This window comes from Martes martes, assembly GCF_963455335.1.
Source record: "Martes martes genome assembly, chromosome: 8".
Lineage (NCBI taxonomy): Eukaryota > Metazoa > Chordata > Mammalia > Carnivora > Mustelidae > Martes > Martes martes.
This window is the reverse complement of record NC_137895.1, coordinates 46383559-46403971: the sequence shown is the minus strand read 5'-3', so window position 1 is coordinate 46403971 and position 20413 is coordinate 46383559. Positions and strand designations below refer to the sequence as shown.

The 20413-nt window shown below is 36.1% G+C and overlaps 1 protein-coding gene across 1 annotated transcript in view; it reads right to left on the bottom strand.

The window, feature by feature from the left end:
* PTPRR (protein tyrosine phosphatase receptor type R) overlaps positions 1-20413 on the bottom strand; it is a 241700-nt gene that overhangs the window by 37174 nt on the left and 184113 nt on the right. The window contains exons 7-8 of the mRNA XM_080811874.1: positions 7380-7566; positions 4902-4986 (exon numbers count right to left, since the gene is read on the bottom strand). Of these exons, the coding sequence (XP_080668000.1) occupies positions 4902-4986; positions 7380-7566 (272 nt within the window). The remainder of the gene's footprint in view (positions 1-4901; positions 4987-7379; positions 7567-20413) is intronic.

Below are 20413 nucleotides of genomic sequence, written 5' to 3'. Positions count from 1 at the left end.
TATATAAATTGTCAGCATGGAATAAATATACAGGAAATTTGTTATTATACTTCATTGTGCAAACAACTTCATACTGATGTATGATTAGTTTTTTTTTCCCATTGCTTTTATGATTTAGGACATAGACCTATTTTCATCACTAATATTTGTTTTTTGCTGCAAAGTAAATTTACCCTTCGCACTTTAATCTACCATGTAGAGTGTTCTGAGCCAGGCTGACATCATCCTTAGAGAAACAGCCATGATTTAATTGGCTTTTGGTCATCCATATTTCTGCTGCAAAACATCTTCCAAATTATATAGCCTCACTAATATGTAAAATCTGGCAGTATTTTTTTTTAAAGATTTTATTTATTTATTTGAGAGAGTGGGCGAGAGAGAACACAAGAGGCAGGAGGGGCAGAGGACATGGGAGAAGCAGTCTCCCAGCTGAGCTGGGAGACTGACATGGAGCTCCAATCCAGGATCCTGGGATCATGACCTGAGCCCAAGGCAGACACTTAACGGACTGAGCCACCCAGGCACCCCCATGTTGGAAGTTTAAACTTGAGTTTATTATAGGTTAAAACAATGAAAAAAACATAATACTTGGGGGGCCTGAGTGGTTCAGTTGGTTAAACATCTGCCTTCAGCTTAGGTCATGACCCCAGGGTCCTGCAATAGAGCCCTGCATCAGGCTCCCTGCTCAGAGGGGAGTCTGTTTCTCTCTCTCTCTCTCTCTGCTTCACCACCCACTTGTACTCTCTTTGCTAGTTCTCTCTCAAATAAATCAATAAAATCTTAAAAAAAAAACCCTTAAAATCTTAATCATTTTAAATTATTTTATGTAATATTTCAAATTTATCCCATATTATAGTCTAAAATAAACCAAAAAGAATAGCTCTCCATATAAATTCCAGTCTTCTCCGATGATTTTCAACCAATAGTGGGGTGTGTCCAAACTAAACGTACCAAATTATATTTTGTGTAACAGGGGATGGGTAGTGCATTCAGGCTACAGACATTTTCAACAGAAAACCCATTATTTGCAACATCACTTGTCAGCACAGGTGCCCTGGTTCAAGTGACCCACCCAGTTCTGGGAATGGAAAAGCTGACATAGGACTATGAGGGACTAGGTCTGATATCATCTGGGCAGGAAACAGAGAATGCTGAACTTTATTTATTTTTCTTTTCTTTTTTTTTTCCCCCAAAGATTTATTTATTTATTTGAAAGAGAGAGAGAGAGAGAGAGAGAGAGAGAGAAAAGGAGACAGAGTGCGTGAGTGTCGGGAGGAGCAGAGGGAGAGCGACTTCAAGCTGACTTCCTGCTGAGCTGGGAACCTAACTTGGAGCTCTGTGGGAGTGACCTCGAGATCCATGAGATCATTACCTGAGCTGAAACCAATAGTCAGATGCGTAACTGACTGAGCGACCCAGGCACCTCTGAGAAGGCTGAACTTTAAATAATCCTAATAATTTCTGAATCCTTCTGACATTGGATGGTTAAGTGAAATTGCAATGAATGTATATGCCCTAATTACTTATATTTGGTAAATTTCAGATGAAAAATCTTGAGAGAGACAGAGACAGAGAGAAGCACACTTGTAACACATAGCACTTTCATTCCTGTAGTTATAAAATATCTTTCAACAGGGATGATACTGGACAGACCCATTAAAAATACGTTATAGTGGAGTGTTTCCAGCTCTACCAGAGGGGGAAGCTCAAAGACACCATTAGCAATAATTCTTGATAGTACCATAAATATGGAGAATTTGATGTTTTATGAGCGAATTCATGGGCTTAATTATACAGACTCTACTATTTCAATATCCATACTTTCAAAGAGTTTCGTGGCTCCACCTTTCCAGAGTTATTGTTTTGAGATGTTTATGGATTTTGCCAAAGACCCAACCATCTATTGTCTAGCGATTGACAATGTTACATCCTCTCCAAAGCATTTTTGCTACTTTAAACAGAATTGCTTGGTCCTCTCTATACTCCTACACTACTTGGGCTAGATCTCAGTTCTGGCTTTTATTACATTGAACATAATTACTCATTTACGTGACTTTCTCCTCTAGTCCACGACCTCCTTGATCTTAGAGGCCATTCTTTATTTCTTACTAGCTCATTGCCTGATATTGATAAATTTCATGGAGTTAAATTTAGTTTTTTTCTTTAAAGATTTTTAGTTTTTTTCCTTAAAGATTTTATTTATTTATTTACTTATTTAATTTATTTGAGAGAGAGAAAGAGAGAGAGAGAGAGAGAGACAGCACAAGCAGGGGAAGCAGCAGAGGGAGAGGAGAAACTGGCTCCCCGCTGAGCAGGGAGCCCAAAGCGGGGCTTGATCTGGGACCCTGAGATCATAACCTGAGCTGAAGGCAGATGCTTAACCAACTGAGCCACCCAGGCACCCAGGTTAAATTTAGTTTTAACATTGCCTAAACAATGTTTCTCAAAGTGTGGTCCTGGTATTATCTGTATCAGAATCACCTGGGTGTTAGCTTAGAAATACAGATTCTTGGGGCACCTGGGTGGCTCAGTTGGTTAAGCCTCTGCCTTCGGCTCAGGTCATGATCCCAAGATCCTGGGATCAAGCCCCCATATCGGGCTCCCTGCTCAGTGGAGAGCCTGCTTCTCCCTCTCCCTGCCACTCTGCCTACTTGTGCTCTCTCTGTCAAATAAATAAATAAAATCTTTTTTAAAAATTAAAAAAAAAAAAAAAAAGAAAGAAATACGGATTCTTGAACCCAACAGCAGACTTACTTAAATAGAATCCCTGGGTGGGACACAAGACTCCAGATTTTTTTTTTTTCTTTCATCCATCAGGACTCTAGATTTTTATAAGGACTCTAGATGATTATTATGCACAATGAAATTTTTTGGTAACAGCTTTATTAAGATGTGACTCATATACCATACAATTCACACATTTAAAGTGTACCATCATAGAGTTCTTTTTCTTTATTCACAGAGTTGTATAACTGACAGCTATTTCTCATGCCTCCCAGCACTAGGCAACCCCTAAGACAGTTTCTGTCTTTATAGATTTGCTAATTTGGCCTCTTCATATAAATGGAATTATATAGTATGAGGTCTTTTGTGATGGTTTCTTTCACCCTTAGCATAATGTTTCAAGGTTCATTCATGTTGTAGCAGGCATCAGCACCTCATTCATCTTTATGGCTGAGTAATATTCCATTGTGTGGGTATGCTACCTTTTATTTCTCCATCAGTTGATGGATATTTTGGTTGTTTCCACCTTTGGGGCTATTATAAATAATGCTGTTACAAACATTTGTGTATAGCTTTCTAATATCCATACTTTTAAAAAGTCTTTGTGGCTCCATCTTTCCAGAGCTATTGTTTTGGGATGTTTATGGATTTTGCCAAAACCCCAACTATCTATTTGTCTTGTGATTGACAATGAAATGTTCTCATTTCTCTTGGTTATATGCGTAGGAGTAGAATGTCTGAGTCATACAGTCACTCTAGGATTTGCCATTGGAGGAACTACCACACTGTTTCTTAAGTAGCTGTACCATTTTACAACTCTACTAGCAATGTGGGAAGGTTCCAGTTTCTTCCCATCCCTGCTAGCACTTTCTTTCTTTTTTTTTAAAATTAATTAATTAATTAATTAATTTTTAAAAAAGATTTTATTTATTTGACACAGAGAGATCACAAGTAGGCAAAGAGGCAGGCACAGAGAGTGAGAGGGAAGCAGGCTCCCTGCCGAGCAGAGAGCCCGATGCGGGACTGGATCCCAGGACCCCGAGATCATGACCCGAGCTGAAGGCAGTGGCCTAACCCACTGAGCCACCCAGGCGCCCCCTACTAGCACTTTCTATATGGTCTATCATTTTTATTATAATCATGGGGATGTGAGGTGGTATCTCATTGTAGTTTTGATTTCCCTTATGGCCAATAATGTTGAGCATCTTTTCGAATGCCTGTTGATCATCTGTATCTCTTCCATGGACAAATGTCTACTCAAGTCTTCTGCCCATTTTTAAATTGGGCTGTCTTTTGATAACTAAGTGGTAAGAGTTCTTTATACATTCTAGATAGAAGTCCTTTATTAGGTATTTAATTTACAAATGTTTTTTCCCATTTTGTGAGTTCTCTATCTTCTTGATGGTATCCTTTGAAGCATAAAATACTTTCATTTAATAAAATTCAATTTATCTATTTTTTGTTGTTGCTTGTACTTTTGGTGTCATATTTTAGAAGTCATTGACTAATTCAAGGTCATGAAGATGTACATCCGTTTTATACTAATAGTTTCACAGTTTTAGCTCTTACCTTCGGGCCTGATCCATTTTGTACTGAGTTTTGTATATGGTGTGGGGCAGGGTCACACTTCCTTTTTTTAAAAAAGATTTTATTTATTTATTTGGGAGAGAGAGCAAGTGAGAGCGCATAAGCAGGAGAGGGACAGAGGGAGAAGAAGCAGACTACTCTGATGAGCAGAGAGCCCGACATGGTGCGGATCTCAGGACCTTGGGGTTTGAAGACAAACTCTTAACCGGCTGAGCCATCCGGGCCTCCATGCAGCTAACTTCATTTTTTTTTGGTACGTGACTATTCAGCTGTCTCAGCAACCTTTAGCTGAAAAGACTATCTTTTGCCCATTGAATTGTTTGATGAAATCAATTGACCATAATGTGTGGCACAATACAATTTTAGAACCATGTGTTTGCTGGAATTGTGAGCTGACCATTTTAAGAAGAGTAATACAGGATAAAGTAACGAACCTCAAGCTACTTTCATGGTCAGTAAGTCTTAATGTGCATTTGTAACTCCAAATTTGGTGTGTATGGAGAAGTTGTGAGGATGGGAAGTGATGAGATGAGGGTGACTGGGGAAGGCTTATGCTTTATAATGCAAACTATTTCATTCAAGAAACTTACTTGGCAAAATGGTCTTATAGCGATTTTTAGTTCCATGACGGGGAATGTCAATTTCTTTGGGATCCACAAAGTTCATTGGTATTTCCTGCAAAAATAAATGATATCAAACTAGTATATCTAATGCTGCCACAAAGAAAATCTTCACAGGGGGCCATCTGATCCAGAACCCTACTGAACTTCAAAGTCATTTATAAAACAACAGACTACCACCTCTGGTTGACCAACACCCTTCCTTTCACAAACATATTAGCTGCACCCTGGCAAGTTGACTCTAAGAAACAGCTCGCTGTGTTAGAAAGTATTATTTTACTACGGTTATTAAAGAAACATATAAAACTTTGATTAGATTTTTAAAATTCTGTTCTGACATAATTGCTAGAAATATATATAAACAGCTGAAAATGGACAATGTATTCAAATGTTAAAAAAATCTTTATGTAAGTTACCAAAAATTTCATTATGATGGATTCTCTTTTAACATTGTATGACTCTGTCAGGATTATTTTTTTTTTTAAAGATTTTTTTAAATTTTATTTATTTGACAGACAGAGATCACAAGTAGGCAGAGAGGCAGGCAGAGAGAGGGGGAGAAGCAGGCCTCCTGCTGAGCAGAGAGCCCGATGTGGGGCTCGATCCCAGGACCCTGAGATCATGACCCGAACTGAAGGCAGAGGCCTAACCCACTGAGCCACCCAGGCGCCCCCTCTGTCAGGATTATTAAAACCTCCCTCTCCAAATGGTAAATACAAATGGAGTTTTTTTGATTCAAGTGATGGCAATATAATTTTTTTTTGTATTAAGGAATGGATTATAATTGTATTGTTCCATTTTTTTTTCTTTTTTAAATTTAAATTCAATTAATTAACATATAATGTGTTATTGGTTTCAGAGGTAGAGGTCAGTGATTCATTGTATTGTTCCATTTGTTGTTGTAAATGCAATATTTTTAGTGAAGGGCATTCGGACACCGTTTTCTCCCACTTAATAGGAATACAAATGTTTTTACTCAGAATATATGTCATGGGCCTCAAATGATTGGAGAGGAACAATTAGAGCAGAAATGGCTATGTGGAAGTGAATTAGATCTTAAAGGTGAGCATCTATAGATGACTGGGACAAAGAAAGCCATTAGCCAACGTTTTCAAAGGGTCAAAACAAATACGTAAAGATCTGATTAGACAAAATAGTAGGATCTCTAGTTAAAATTCTGCAAAAGATTGCTTAGATAAATGTTAATGTGAAACAAAGGAACTTTTATTTTTAGATCACGTGAAATACTATTTTCATTACTTGAACTTTCTTCAATGGAAAATATAACTCAACAGCCTAATATTCATTGAAATGAAAGAAATTATCTACAAATGAATTCAATTTAATGAAAGAAATTATCTACAAATTAATTTAAATTGTTTTCGGTCAGTCTGGAAATTTGAGATCATGAATGTGGTCTACAAAGAGGAGTAGCTTACTTTTTAAATATCATTTCCTAAACTTGCATTATTTTAGATATTTATAATATTCATCCCTACTCTCTGCTTCAATGAAATATTATAATTTCCGAGTTCCAAGTTACCAAAAGAAGCGAAATTGTTGAATGTTCAGTAGAAAGCACACATTTATGTTTGGTCATTTCAAGCACATCAGTCTGTTTTGGTAAAACCATGACGGATTTTTCCTCCCCTGCTTCTTCCTGCTTTCTGACACGCACCGACAATGACCATTTTCCAGCATTATCTTTCTCTTTGGTATTCCTTGTTGGCCTCATCTTTCCTTTAAGGGCTTATCTCAAAAAACCTATCTGTGGTTCTCAAAAAGAATATCGGGTGTACTTTTGGCTAGCTGTGTGATCGTTCACTGGTTCTTTCATCTCACTAGGTTTTCTTCATATGTGAAGAGATGACGCACTACAAAGTCTAATTTTAATTTTTTTTTTTTAATATTTTATTTATTTGACAGACAGAGATCACAAGTAGGCAGAGAAGCAGGCAGAGAGAGAGAGAGAGGAGGAAGCAGGCTCCCCGCTGAGCAGAGAGCCCGATGCGGGGCTCGATCCCAGGACCCCGGGATCATGACCTGAGCCGAAGGCAGAGGCCTTAACCCACTGAGCCACCCAGGCGCCCCCAAAGTCTAATTTTAAAAACTGCATGTTCATGTTTTACCTTGGATGCTTAATAATAGTTGATGAGGCTATTGGTAAAACTAGTCCACTGCTAGATATGTCATCATTAGAGTGGTTGCAAATATCTGAACAGACCCTGGAATGATCAATTTATTAAAATCAACAGACTTGGCTTAAGATGTACAACTGATTTACCTAAAGTGATCTACAAAATGGATATTCCCTTTGGACAATAATTAGACCTAAGAAGGTCTAAAGCTTTTTGGGTAGACATGTGTTTTTTCAAATCAACTTAATCACCAGCAGCCCCAATGGGTTCCCTGAACATGCAGTGAACAATAAACAATAAACAGACTCACCATGAATTCACTTTGGAGTAAATGTGAACTTGCCACGACGTCCCTCAGCTGTGATCTTGTGAGTATTCGGCTGGCTGACTGCAGATACTCCATTGCCACCGTCTCCCGTGGGGTTGGGATAGCCACAAAGGGTTCAACATTCCCCAAGCTACTCATGTCCAATGTAAGAGATACGTTGGACCCTCGTCTACGTTGGGGAAGATGGTTAATACGTTTAGAAACCACGTGAGTTATTTTGATCACACAAATTTGTCTTTCATACATACGCACTCACTATTCAGTGAGAACTTTTCCAGAAATAAGGACCAAATGTCTTTTTCTCTTATGGTACCATAGACGACTATAGCAACTATCTACAGTTTCTTTATAGGAAACTGGCAGGTTTTTTGTTGGAAATAAGTCTGAATTGAGAAATGCACTGTAATTTATTAATGGATATACTTGCGAGTAATATCAAGTGAAAAATTCAGGAAAAGTAAACATCACATTTGGATTGAGAAATCATGTATAACACAAACCAGCTTTATTTTCTGTATGTCTGAGAGTTCAGTATAGAAATCAAATAGCCATTTCTGACATCAATATACTGTACACATGATCTCACTGGACATAGGAAGCTCAGAGGAAAAAAACACTTTGGTTCACATTATTGTCTTGGAAATAGAAGTTAAAAGTTTTAAAATGTATGTACTGTTTATAATTCTGAGTGAATCCTTAAAAAAATAAAATCCATATCTTTCATTTATGTATGTATGTATGAATGCATGCATATATATATGTGTGTGTGTATGTGTATGTATTTATTTAATTCTGTGATAAACTCATGAAGAGACTGAGATCACAAACTCTTATTCTGAGTTATAGTTTATCTTCCCTCTGTAATTTTCCTTTTCTAGTTGGGAGATGAGTTGGAGCGCTTCCAACTTGTAAAGGCCCCTTGTGTCTTGCATAGAAGGTGTGAGTGCCTCTTAACAGTAACACTAGCTGTGTGGAACCAAGACTGAGGGTCAAAGTCAGAGATTATACTCACAAGAACTATTAAATTTAAAGGACCTTAGGTATTTCTGAGATGATCCAATATGGTGCCTAGTGGTTGGTATTCCAAGGAAATGGAGAACAGGGAAAAACAGGTCAAAACAAATGTAAACAAAGACAGTAAGAGCAAATACTAGGCCCAGGATATTTCATTCGAAGGGTGCTTTACATGCTTTCTATAGAGCACGGCATCAGGAAATACTCATGTAGCTAGAGCTTAATTTTCAACAATGGAAAATTATTAGAACATACAACAAAAACCCATTAAACAAAAGCATGTTAAGTTCCTTCCTCTTATGAATTGATATGTAATGTCATTTTTGTTAATTTCTAAATGGTTTATAACTGTGGTTTTAATTCCTGCTTTGACTTGATGTTTATTTAAGTTTTTATGAATTTACCTTCCTTATTAATTTCTAGTAATAGTAAATGCAAATCACCCAACTTCTAATGTTTGGAATTTCTCAATTCTTTCTTTGAGACAAATACTGTGATAATTTTTTCTGAATATTTCATAGATACTTTTGGAGGCAACTGAACTGATTACCTATTTACATCTATCTCTCTATAAATTTATCTATGCACATATATATATGTGTGTATATATATATATATACACACACCCCGCCTTATTTATATTATTATATATTATTAAAGATATTATTCCAATCTATTTTTTCCTACTGGATTTCTCAAGGCCTGAGATGTATGCGATCTTCCCCAGCACCTCTATTGTTATTTTCCTTTATATCCCTGGCAATTTTTACTTTATATATTTCAGCCATTGTTTTATTTGAAAAGATTAGCAATTACATATTTACTATAAATTTTATCAATATGAAGTATTTATTTTCCTATTAATTCTACATTTTGTGTCACATCTTTTTTCCCCAGTTTTATTGAGACAGAATTTATATACAGCACCATATAAGCTTAAGGTAGATGACATTAATAATTGAATTACATATATTGTGAAATGATTGCCACAATAAATTTAGTTGACATTCATCATCTCCTATAGAAACAAACAAAAACACCTTTTTTCTTGTGATGAAAACTTAGGATCCACTCTCTTAACAACTCTCAAATGTACCATACAGCACAGTTAGCTATAGTCATCGTGTTGTACAGGACATCACATACATTACATTATTTATTACTTATTATTTGTCTTAAATGGAAGTTTCTACCACCTTCCTCCAATTCACCCTCCTGCCACCTCCCATTTCCGGCTTAAAAAAAATTAATATTGATGACCTGTCATTTTTTTGCGGGGGGCATGTTCTCAAAATATCTTTTCTAGTTTTTTTTTTTTTACTATGTTTAATTCTTTTGAATCACTGTTAGGGATTAGGGGATAGCATACTGGATACCCCATAAAATATCACTTAGCTAATAGAAAAATGTTTGTCCCCCATCATCTTGTGTGTGTGTGTGTGTGTGTGTGTGTGTGTGTGTGGGTGGGTGGGTGTGGCTGTTGTGAGTGATTGACAGGGCCCCTGTGATTTTTGAGTAGGAAGTAAACAGTTGAGGAGGGTGAAGAGTGGTTCTATTCTCAGAGCAAGAATTTTTATCTATTTTTAGTGGGAAAGCAGTTTGTACAAGTTTCTCAATCCAGTTCCTCTGGCCTTTAAATTGTCAGAAATTCCTTCCTAATTCTGATAATACATTGTTTATTAGTTTTTAGTGTATTTGTAAGACTGCGGCTTTTGCTTGCTTCATAAATTTTTTTAGTAAGGAGTTGGGACAGGCCATTTATAATCAGATGCTGTTTTATTTTATTTATTTTTTTTAAAGATTTTATTTATTTATATGACAGACAGAGATCACAAGTAGGCAGAGAGGCAGGCAGAGGAGAGAGAGGAGGAAGCAGGCTCCCCGCTGAGCAGAGAGCCCGATGCGGGGCTCGATCCCAGGACCCTGGGATCATGACCCGAGCTGAAGGCAAAGGATTTAACCCACTGAGCCACCCAGGAGCCCCAATCAGATGCTGTTTTAAATCATTATTCCACCCAATCAATCTTCCGCCCCTGAAGAGTAAAGCATCTGCAGTCTGTCCATTGAGTGACACTCAGTGCGGACAGAGCTGTACGAGGAGCAGGCATTTGAGTGAAGCCTTGAAGGTAAAAGTTCATAGATAAATTTTCGGTAAGAGGTTATTCAAGGAGAGAGCCCGGCAGGAGAAAAAAAAAATGTGGAAGCAGGAAATGATAAGGCATCTTTGAGAAATGGCATACAAGCAGTTTGAGCTAGAGTTCAGTTGTATAAAAGTGCATTTTGGAATTGGGGGGCAGGGTTAGGTAGGAGAAATGAGAGAGAAGCAGGAGTCAAAGACCTAAGAGTATAAAAAGCTTGCCCAAACCCAGAAAAGAGAATTTTGAATGTCAGCTTATATAAACAACTAACAGGGCTTTCCACAGCATCCCCCGCCCACACTTGGGGGATAAGAAGCCTTTGAGATTCCATGTCTAATAGGGTCCATTTGATTGAATGAACAAAAATTCCGAAGATTCTGTGATACAGTGAGAGCCATGGAAGCATTTTCATGCAAACTGACTTAGTAAGGAAGAACGACATTTGTCTGGCAAGGGAAGGAAGGAAACTAATATTTATTAAACATCCATGATTTGCCAAGCATTGGTCTAAGCACTTTCGCATATGCTATTGCCATCTCTGTAAGAGCTCTCTGAGGTTATTACTTTCCCCCATTTTATGGGTGAAGAAATAATCAACTTAGGAACATGAACATGGAACAAAACTTCAATCCAAGCTAGACTACGAAACCCAAGCACTTTCTGATTCACTCCCCAAAAGCAAGGGTAGGGTGGGCAGATTATGTTGGGCTAGCCAGTGCCCTACGTGGAGCTGGGGGTCCGCTGTTAGGGGAAGGTCAAGACAACTGAAGTCTAATGTAGAGGCAGTGTACTAGTCAGCGTGTGAATTCCAGCCTCATGGTCAGATTTGTCTGGGCTCAAATCCTGCCTCTCCCATGTCCTTGTGGTGGACTTTTGTTCAGCCTACCTAGCCTTGTTGCATCAGAATTTCTTCTTCTTTTATGAAGTGAGTAATTAAGGGTACCTTCCTCAGAGGGTTATTCCAAGGATGAACCCGACAGTGTAAGTACACTGCTTCTAAGAAGTGTTGCCTGGCTATTATTTTGGGTAATAAGGGAATAAAGTCCAGTATAACTCCCACCTTCTGCTTCCCTAAGGGATCTACTTTGAGAGATCTTCGCAGAAACACAAAAATTGTTTATGCTGAGATTAACATTTTGAAATGAACTGAATCTACACATTTGTCACTACAGAAAAATACATCCTTCTTGATAACCTACTTATCTAAAAATTTCCCTTTATTATGGCAAATCCATTTCCCCTGAGCCCTAAACAATTTCAGAACACTTCACCTCAACACCTCAGATATTGTCTCGAAGTTCAATTATGGAATTAGTCATGTACAAGCTGTTGACCGTGCAGACAGCCTTCTTCCACAGAACAGCCCTTATCAAGGTAGTTCTCTTCTCTCTTGGCCATGAAATATTACCATAGGATGTCATTAATTTGGAAAAATCTCTGCTTTTGTTAATTTTTATTTTCAAGGAACGAATTAAGTTAATTGAAATTCAGTGGAATTAGAAAATCAGATCAGTAGAATCAACTCAAAATATCTGTTCACTTCTTAGTCTTGTCTTGTGCTTGCAGAAGACATTAAACACACATCTATATGTGTTTTAAAGTGCTAATTTTTTCATTATAAAAGGAACACATGCTCATTGCAGAAGATCGGTGGAACTTAGAAGTTTTAAAAAGGAAATTAAAATCACTCAGTCACATAAACTTCACTAGCTTTTAAACTGACTTTTAAGTTTTGCTATGTTAATGGCAATCATGGCAGTGACTTACTGTTTTAAATTTTATTTCTTTGGTTAGAAATGGGGATAAATACATTTTGATATGATTACTGTTCATTTATCAGTCCTAACCTTTGATACTTGTCTGTGCTCTTTCCTAATGTTTACATTGGAGCATTAATGTATTTATTGTTGAAGACTATGATATATAAGAAATTAAATATTTCTCAGATGTATGTGTTGCATATATATGGTATATTATTGCCTTAAAACACCAAGGATTTTTTTAAACTTATATTTACATTCAAACATATCAATCTTTTTTTTTAATGGTTTCTTGCACTGCTTTAATAAATATACAAATTCTGCTGGAAGCTTAATTTTTACTAAAAGTTAATCTTTAAATCTAGTTTTAATTTATTTTGGGGTAAGGTAAAGGTGTGAATCAACTAGATTTCTTTCTCCCGAATAGGTTATCAATGTGTCCAACACAGTTCACTGAACAATTTGGAGAAGAGAGGTGTTTTATAATTACAGAATTTTAGGTTTTTAACCAGCTATTACTGACTAATGATCTGGAAGACAAAACGCCACTTTACTGAACTAAGAGAGAGGAATTTGTTTCCCAGTATCCATAAACCAGTGATAAAAAGTCACGATCGAATCAGAAAGACATTTCAAAAACAAAACAAACATCAGAAGTTAAGAGAAAATACAAATTAAGATGCAGGGGCTGGGAGAAATCTAACGGACTTAGAGGGAAAAAAAAATCGACAGAAATAATAGGAGACCTGGACCTTTAATAAAAACAGAATGTGGAAAACTAAGAACACAAAGTTCTACTGAGACTTTGCTTCTCCTTTGTTATGTAACTCTGGACAAACTGTTTAGACTTCTTTATGCCTCATGATTGCTGTTGGACAGAAGGGAACATAATAAAAAGCTTTATCAAGCTCCTGTGGTAGCACCAATTATTATTTATGCCAAAAAAATAAATAAGCGGGAGGAAATTCAAAAGATACCAATGCAAACAATTGAAGGAAAAGCAAATTCTTAAGGAAAGGTAAAAGGAATGCAATCAACAGCATGCTAATTACAATTAAGTAAAAAGGAAAACACGTATAAATATTATGGCCCAGGGCCACACATCCATTTTAGCAAGTGCTTATAAACAGTGCTCTGCTGAAATTGTTCCATTCTGCACCACTGCTCTTACTGACCAAGAAGTAGGAAGAAAATACAGCTAAAAATATAAGAACACTACAATTGACTTTGAGAATAACTCAAAATTAAGCATTGATTTTCCCCGTAGTCGGGGCTGTGTGCTGAATTTTAGAAGCTGGGTTTAGACAGAAGGCTTACAGTCTTCAGCCCTGGGGCCAGGAGACTATGACCAATTCTCAGACATGCTGTTCCCTTTGCGGTACCTCGCCCACCAGGACCAGTGAGACTTCAAGCCTGGCACCTTGCTCAGTACCAGATAAGGAATGGAAATGGGAGTCAGAGAATAAAAGGAAACAAATGATCATTTTGCCCGGAGTCCAGGAAGATGTGCTTCTGAAATTACTGGATTAAGAAATTAAGTTTCAATGGGGAGTGGTGGTAGCTGCTTATCTTGAAGTATTTGAAATGAGAACGGAAAAATATGCCCCTGAAGATTATCAGAACTTAGTCCAGAATGAAATCGAAGAGATGTGATCTTTGAGAGCTTTCCCAACCTTAACTCTTTTGTGGTCATCGTACTGTAAAAAATAATATGTGATTCATTCAGAACTGTCTTTATAGCTATGCACATCTCAATCCTACATGATGAGAAGTGAGACTTTTAATATTGGCGTCCTCTCCAGTTCTGAACTGTTGGGAGACTGAGATGTTCAGTCCTGCCTTTCCTCCCTCCGCGTGTGTTCCCTTTATGATGATCACAGATCTGACAGTCTTGGCTTTATCCCAAAGGAGAGCCAGCGTAAGCCCCTCCAACTCCAACTTGATTGTTTTTAAATTTAACTTTGTTCCATTTGTCTGCATTTTCTGTTTTCTAGGGTACTTTTAATAAAAAGAAAGAAAAAAGAGAAGTTTTTACTCACTTGCAATAACAAAGGAGGAAACAGTGGTGAGATAGAGACTTCAAGTCCCTTTACTATGTGTGGCTTGACTAGCCCCCATGGTTCTTTGAAACATCTGATTCTACCACTTTTAAGTTACAGAGGTCATGGTATTTAATGAACGGTTTGCTGTTTCTCTCCACCTCCTTACCTTCAAATAAACTATATATAGTACTAACTCCCTTTCTGGATCACTTGACAGATGAAAGGGTAAAATTAAAAAAAAAAAAAAGTTAAGGAGTGCTAGGCGTTTTAAATTGTGGCTTATTCAAAGCTCTTGGAAAGTTAAATGTGACACAAAATGCAGTGTTACTAATTTCTAAAAGCTGAAATAAATGAATAGATATTGTGACCATCCATCGTAAAATTTCCCAAAGGAAATCCTGTAGGGAAGAAATGTAACAAGGATAAAGAGACCAAGCACAGGCCCAGGAAGATGACAAATGAATTTCAGTCTAAAGCAAAAAGAAAATCTCACAACGAAGAGAACCCTTTTTTTTTTTTTGGTGTGGGAAATGATTGGTTTCCCTACTTGAAAGCATCTACTTCACTAGGTAGAATGCTGCTCTCCCTTTTGAGTGATGAGATAAAAATTTTTGAATTCATACAATGATATCTGATTCTTTTATGCATGTATAGGACAAGGCAAAATTTACAATATCCTTCTTTTATTGTTTGAAAACATAAAAGTCAGTGGGGTGCCTGAATGGCACAGTTGTTAAGCCACGGACTCTTGGTTTTGCCTCAGGTCATGATCTCTGGGTCGTGAGATCAAGCCTCAGATAGGGCTCAGCACTCAGCACGAGGTCTGCTTAAGACTCTCTCCCTCTGCCCCTCCTCTCCTCTAAAATAAATACATAAATCTTTAAAAAAAAAGTCAAAACAATCATTAAAAAAGTAAACATAAATTGAACTTGTTAATATTTTTCTTGGAGCACTGACCTTGGACTGTGAGTTTAAATCAGCGCTCTGCATTTCACTTAAGCTCTTGTGACCTCAGACTAGTTAATCTGTAAATGCAGCTGATAATAAAACTCACAGGATCCATTCACATTATAAAAGTTAAAGAAACAAAGATATGTGAACGTTTCCAGCCCGTATCTGGCATACAGTACACGTATGTGAATGATTATAATAGTTAATGATGATCATGTGGTAATTCTTACTTTACTCTATCCTTAAATAGCTGTGTGCAAGCTATATGGCATAAACATTGCTAAATATTTGAAGAAGGCAATGTTGGAAAAGTTGGTTAGTGATGAGAAGTCAGTGGCAGTGTTACATATGCAAAATCAGGGTCCTCTAAGTTGACACCATTTTCATACCTCGAGCCCTTAAAATTCTTACCTCGTGTCCTTAAAATTATTTAATTAAATTTTATTTTTATTTTTATTAAATATTTAATTACATTTAATTAAAATTTAAAGATTTTAATTAAATTTAATTAAAATTATATAATTTTTAGATTAAAAAATAATGCATATTCACTGTAGAAAACCTAAAACTAAAGATAAGAAAAACAAGGAAAAATATCCCATAATACCAACATTTAGAATGATCGCAAATAACATTTTATGTGTATGTTCTTCAAGTCCTTATATGTATATATGGCATCATCTAGATTTTCACTCCACATAATCCTTCATGACCTGCCATTAAGCTAAATATATGGTGGTTATCTTTTCATGTCTTTAAATTTATTAAAAAACTATTTTCAAACACTCTGTAGTATTCCATTGTATGGATGTCCTGTAGTTTGTTTATCCAATACCTTATTTTTGGACTTCAACTTGTTTTTAATTTTTCACAATTATAGACAAGACTGCAAATAAATAACCTTGTATCTAAATGCTTGTGCATTTCCATGATTATTTTTAGGTTGAGGAATTCCAAACACTAACTCAAAATCTCTGAGTTTAGAGAAGTCACCGAACACCTGGAATGTGGAAGAGGCAGGAAGACTGGCTCTTGGAGCTCATTGACATGGAATTAGCTTAGATGCTCTTCATCTATTGTTCAGACCTTTGCAGTAGCTCCCTAACAAGCTTTTGTAACTGTAAAATCTCTTAGTCCGGTATGTTTTCTTCCAGATTTCACCCAGATGATGTCTGAGATTGAACATACGATAATCAAACTCTAGAGATTTTTTCCTCTGAAACCTTTTAGCAATTTTTCCATTATCTTTCCAATATATTCACGGATTATAAAAATGACTTACTCTAAAGTGTGAACTTCCTTGAGGGCAAAGACTGTAATCCTCCCTCTGAATCTAGTCCTGAACACATGGAGAGTGACACTTTCGTTTTCTGTGTGTATGAGTGATTGCAAGTAATTGGTTAAGGTAATACTGTGTATAACAATTACTGTGTTCTGATGGCTTTTCCAATCCTTCTGAAGATAGGAATAGTGGGGGATCATGTTAGATAGAAGTTAGAAATGTAGGATGGAGAAGCCATGCTTATCTAGGTACAGTAAATATTACAATTGATATATAGTTAAAATCCTATTTAAGTATCAATGAAGTCTGGCATTAACATCCAAAAGACCTACGATGCTTTTGTTAGCAAAAAAGGGGAAAAAAAGTAGTGCTTTGCCTTGTAACCAAGTATGATTAATTTTTACTTCTTTTTGGCATTTAGTATTGTTTTGACTGTCACTCATGGTGAGGAGGCTGTTTCCTTTTTAGCAAAAGAACAAAATGATGGTAGCTCTAATTTTAGTTCCCAAGTTTAGTTTTTCCAAGTTTATATAATTAGTTTAGAAAAAGATGATGCTGAATGAACATTAATAAGTCTCAATGAAAAAAACCATCCTTTCTGAAATAAGAAATCTTTCTTTGACTTTTAGCTGATGTATACATATACACATGCACAATTTCCTAAGTAACACAAAACAATGAATAGCTCTCTGTCCCTTTAAGCAATTACCGAAGAACTCTTTTAGTACTGAACATTAAAGATAAAATTAAGTATATTCATGTACTTTCAGGATTATAATGACCCATCGAGTTCAGCTAAAATGTAAAAACATCAAAAAATATACAACTCAACATAATAAAAATAATAAAAAATAAATTAAAAAAAAGAAAAAATATACAACTCAGCTTCAGTTTTTTATATGTTTTTCATCTGGTTGCAGCCCCATTTTTAAAAAAATGAAATTCTTAGGGGAATCCAACTGCTGTTTAAGTTAAAGACTTCTTTGTCACTTAAAAACATTTATTTTACAATACATATGCAATTGACTTGGCATTAATTTTTTAGCATTAAGTGCATTTCATACATATATAATAAATTGTATGTTATAAATTTATATAATACATATTATATATTATGTAAGTTATTAAATATATTACATACCATTGAAGTATAGTTGACACACAATGTTACATTAGTTTCGGGTATACCACATAGTGATTTGACAACTCTGCACATTATGTTAGGTTCACAAGTGTAGCCACCATATTTTTCGGTTTTAAATAGCAATGAAGGGGGAATTTTATACCTCAATAGCACAATACAACATATAGCTATAAAGCTACATAACTGACACTGATAATTCTGATAATTTGCAGTTCCACTGCAGTAAGGCATAATTTCAATTTTGGCTGCAGTTAGAGTGCATGTTGATAATACATCTCAGGAATTAATCACTGAAAAGAGAAAACTTGACTGCTTGGAGGACTCCGTTAAGCAGCAGCTGCCCATATTTTTTTCCTCTTAAAAAAATCAGACTGTTTGGTAAATTCCTCCTCTTGCCTCTGCACAGATTATCAGGCATTGTCTGCCTATTTATATTAGAGTAAATGTCCACTTTGGGAGTCCTTGCATGCATGGAACTGTGTCATCATGATGGGAATAGAATAAGAGCTTTAGAAATATGTCGATCAAGCATTTGTTCTTTAAATCTGCAGTGTTATGCAGCTGTAGACATTCCTGAACGTATTCTGTGATTAGAATCTCAACCATGCTACAAAAAGTAGCCAGCGTGATTTCGATCTTTGTGGAGCCAGTTGAAAGCTAAATTTTGACAAGGATAAACACTGCTTTCACCGCATCCAGATAATTAGGAATGTTGTATTTTTCATTTTTCATTCATTTTAAAATATATCCTAATATCAATAGAGAAAGTCAATGAAACCAAAAGTTGGTTCTTTGAGAAGATCAATGAAACTGACATACCTTTAACTAGATTGAGCAAGAAAAAGTAAAAGACAAGACTCAACTGAAATCTCAAATTAAAGAAGGGACATCTCGGGCGCCTGGGTGGCTCAGTGGGTTAAGCCTCTGCCTTCGGCTCAGGTCATGATCTCAGGGTCCTGGGATCGAGGCCCGCATCGGGCTCTCTGCTCAGCGGGGAGCCTGCTTCCCCCTCTCCCTCTTTCTGACTACTTGTGATCTCTCTCTCTCTCTCTCTCTGTCAAATAAATAAATAAAATCTTCAAAAAAAAAAATTAAAAGAAGGGACATCTCTTCCCACTTTACAGAAATAAAAAGAGAAGACTGTGAACACCTGGATACCAACAAATTAGATACACAGATTGACAAACTCCTAAAAAGACATAAGCTACCAAAACTGATTCAATATGAAATAGGTAACTCGTAGACTCCTCTAAATAGAACCAAAATAAATAAAGAGATTGAGGGTGCCTGGGACGCTCAGTGGGTTAAGCTTCTGCCTTCAGCTCAGGTCATGATCTCAGAGTCCTGGGATCGAACCCCCACATGGGACTCTCTGCTCAGCAGGGAGCCTGCTTTTCCCTTTCTCTCTGCCTGCATCTCTGCCTACTTGTGATTTCTCTTTGTGTCAAACAAATAAATTAAATAAATAAATAAATAAATAGATTGAATTGATAATTTTAAAAACTTCTTATAAAAAAAAGCCTAGGACCAAAGTGACTTCAGTGGATTCTACCAAATGTTTAAGGAAGTATTAACACCAATCATTCAAAAACACCTTCAAAAAACAGGTAAGGAGGAAACAATTCATAGCTCATTATATGAAGACAGTATCAGCCTCAAACCAAAGCCAAAGAATATAAAAAAAATTACAGCTTAGTATTAATAGGAACCGACATCAATATGAGTCTATACCCATATGAATCCAGATGTAAAATTTAGATGTAAAAATTCTCAGCACAACATATAAAAAAGATTACATAGCATGACCAAATAAGGTTTATCCCAAGAATGCAAGGTTAGTTTGATGAGCAAAAAAATCAAACAATGTAATAATGCCATATCAAAAAGATAAAAGACAAAACCATATATCATCTCAATAGACTCAGAAGAAAGCATTTGACAAAATTCAACATTCTTTTATGATAGATGCACTGAAAAAACTGGGAGTAGAAGACAGCTTCTTCAACCTGATGAAGGGCATGTTTATAAAACACCATAGCTAATGTCATACTTAACAGTGAAATACTCAGTTTTCCTTCTAAGATCAGGCACATTTTCTTGTGCAAGTAAGGCACAAGTACTCTTCCACTTCTATTCAATTTTGTACCAGAGATTCTTAGCCAGGGCAATTAGACGAGATAATGAAACAAACAAACAAAAATTTTGATTGGAAAGGAAGAAATAAAGCTATTTCTATTTGCAGATAGCATGATCTCATATATAGAAAACTCAAAGGAATCCACAAAAAATCCTAAATATAATGCTCCAGTTCCACAAGGTTGCATGATATAAAATCAGGAGAAGAAATCAATTGTATTTCTCTATATTGGCAACAAATACCAAAAATGAAACTAAGAAAACAATTCCATTTACAATGTCATCAAGAAGAACTAAATATTTAGGAATAAATTTTGCAGAAAGTGCAAGGGTGGTACACTAAAAACTGCAAAACATTGTTGAAAAAAATTAAAGACTTGAATAGATGGAAGGGCACCCTGTATTTATGTATTAGAAGACTTAATATTAAGATGGCAATATTTCTGAAATTGATCTACAACCTTCAACGCCATTCTTATAAGAATCCCAGCTGACTTTTTTGCAGAAATTAACACGCTGATCTTAAAATTTATATGCAAATGCAAGGAA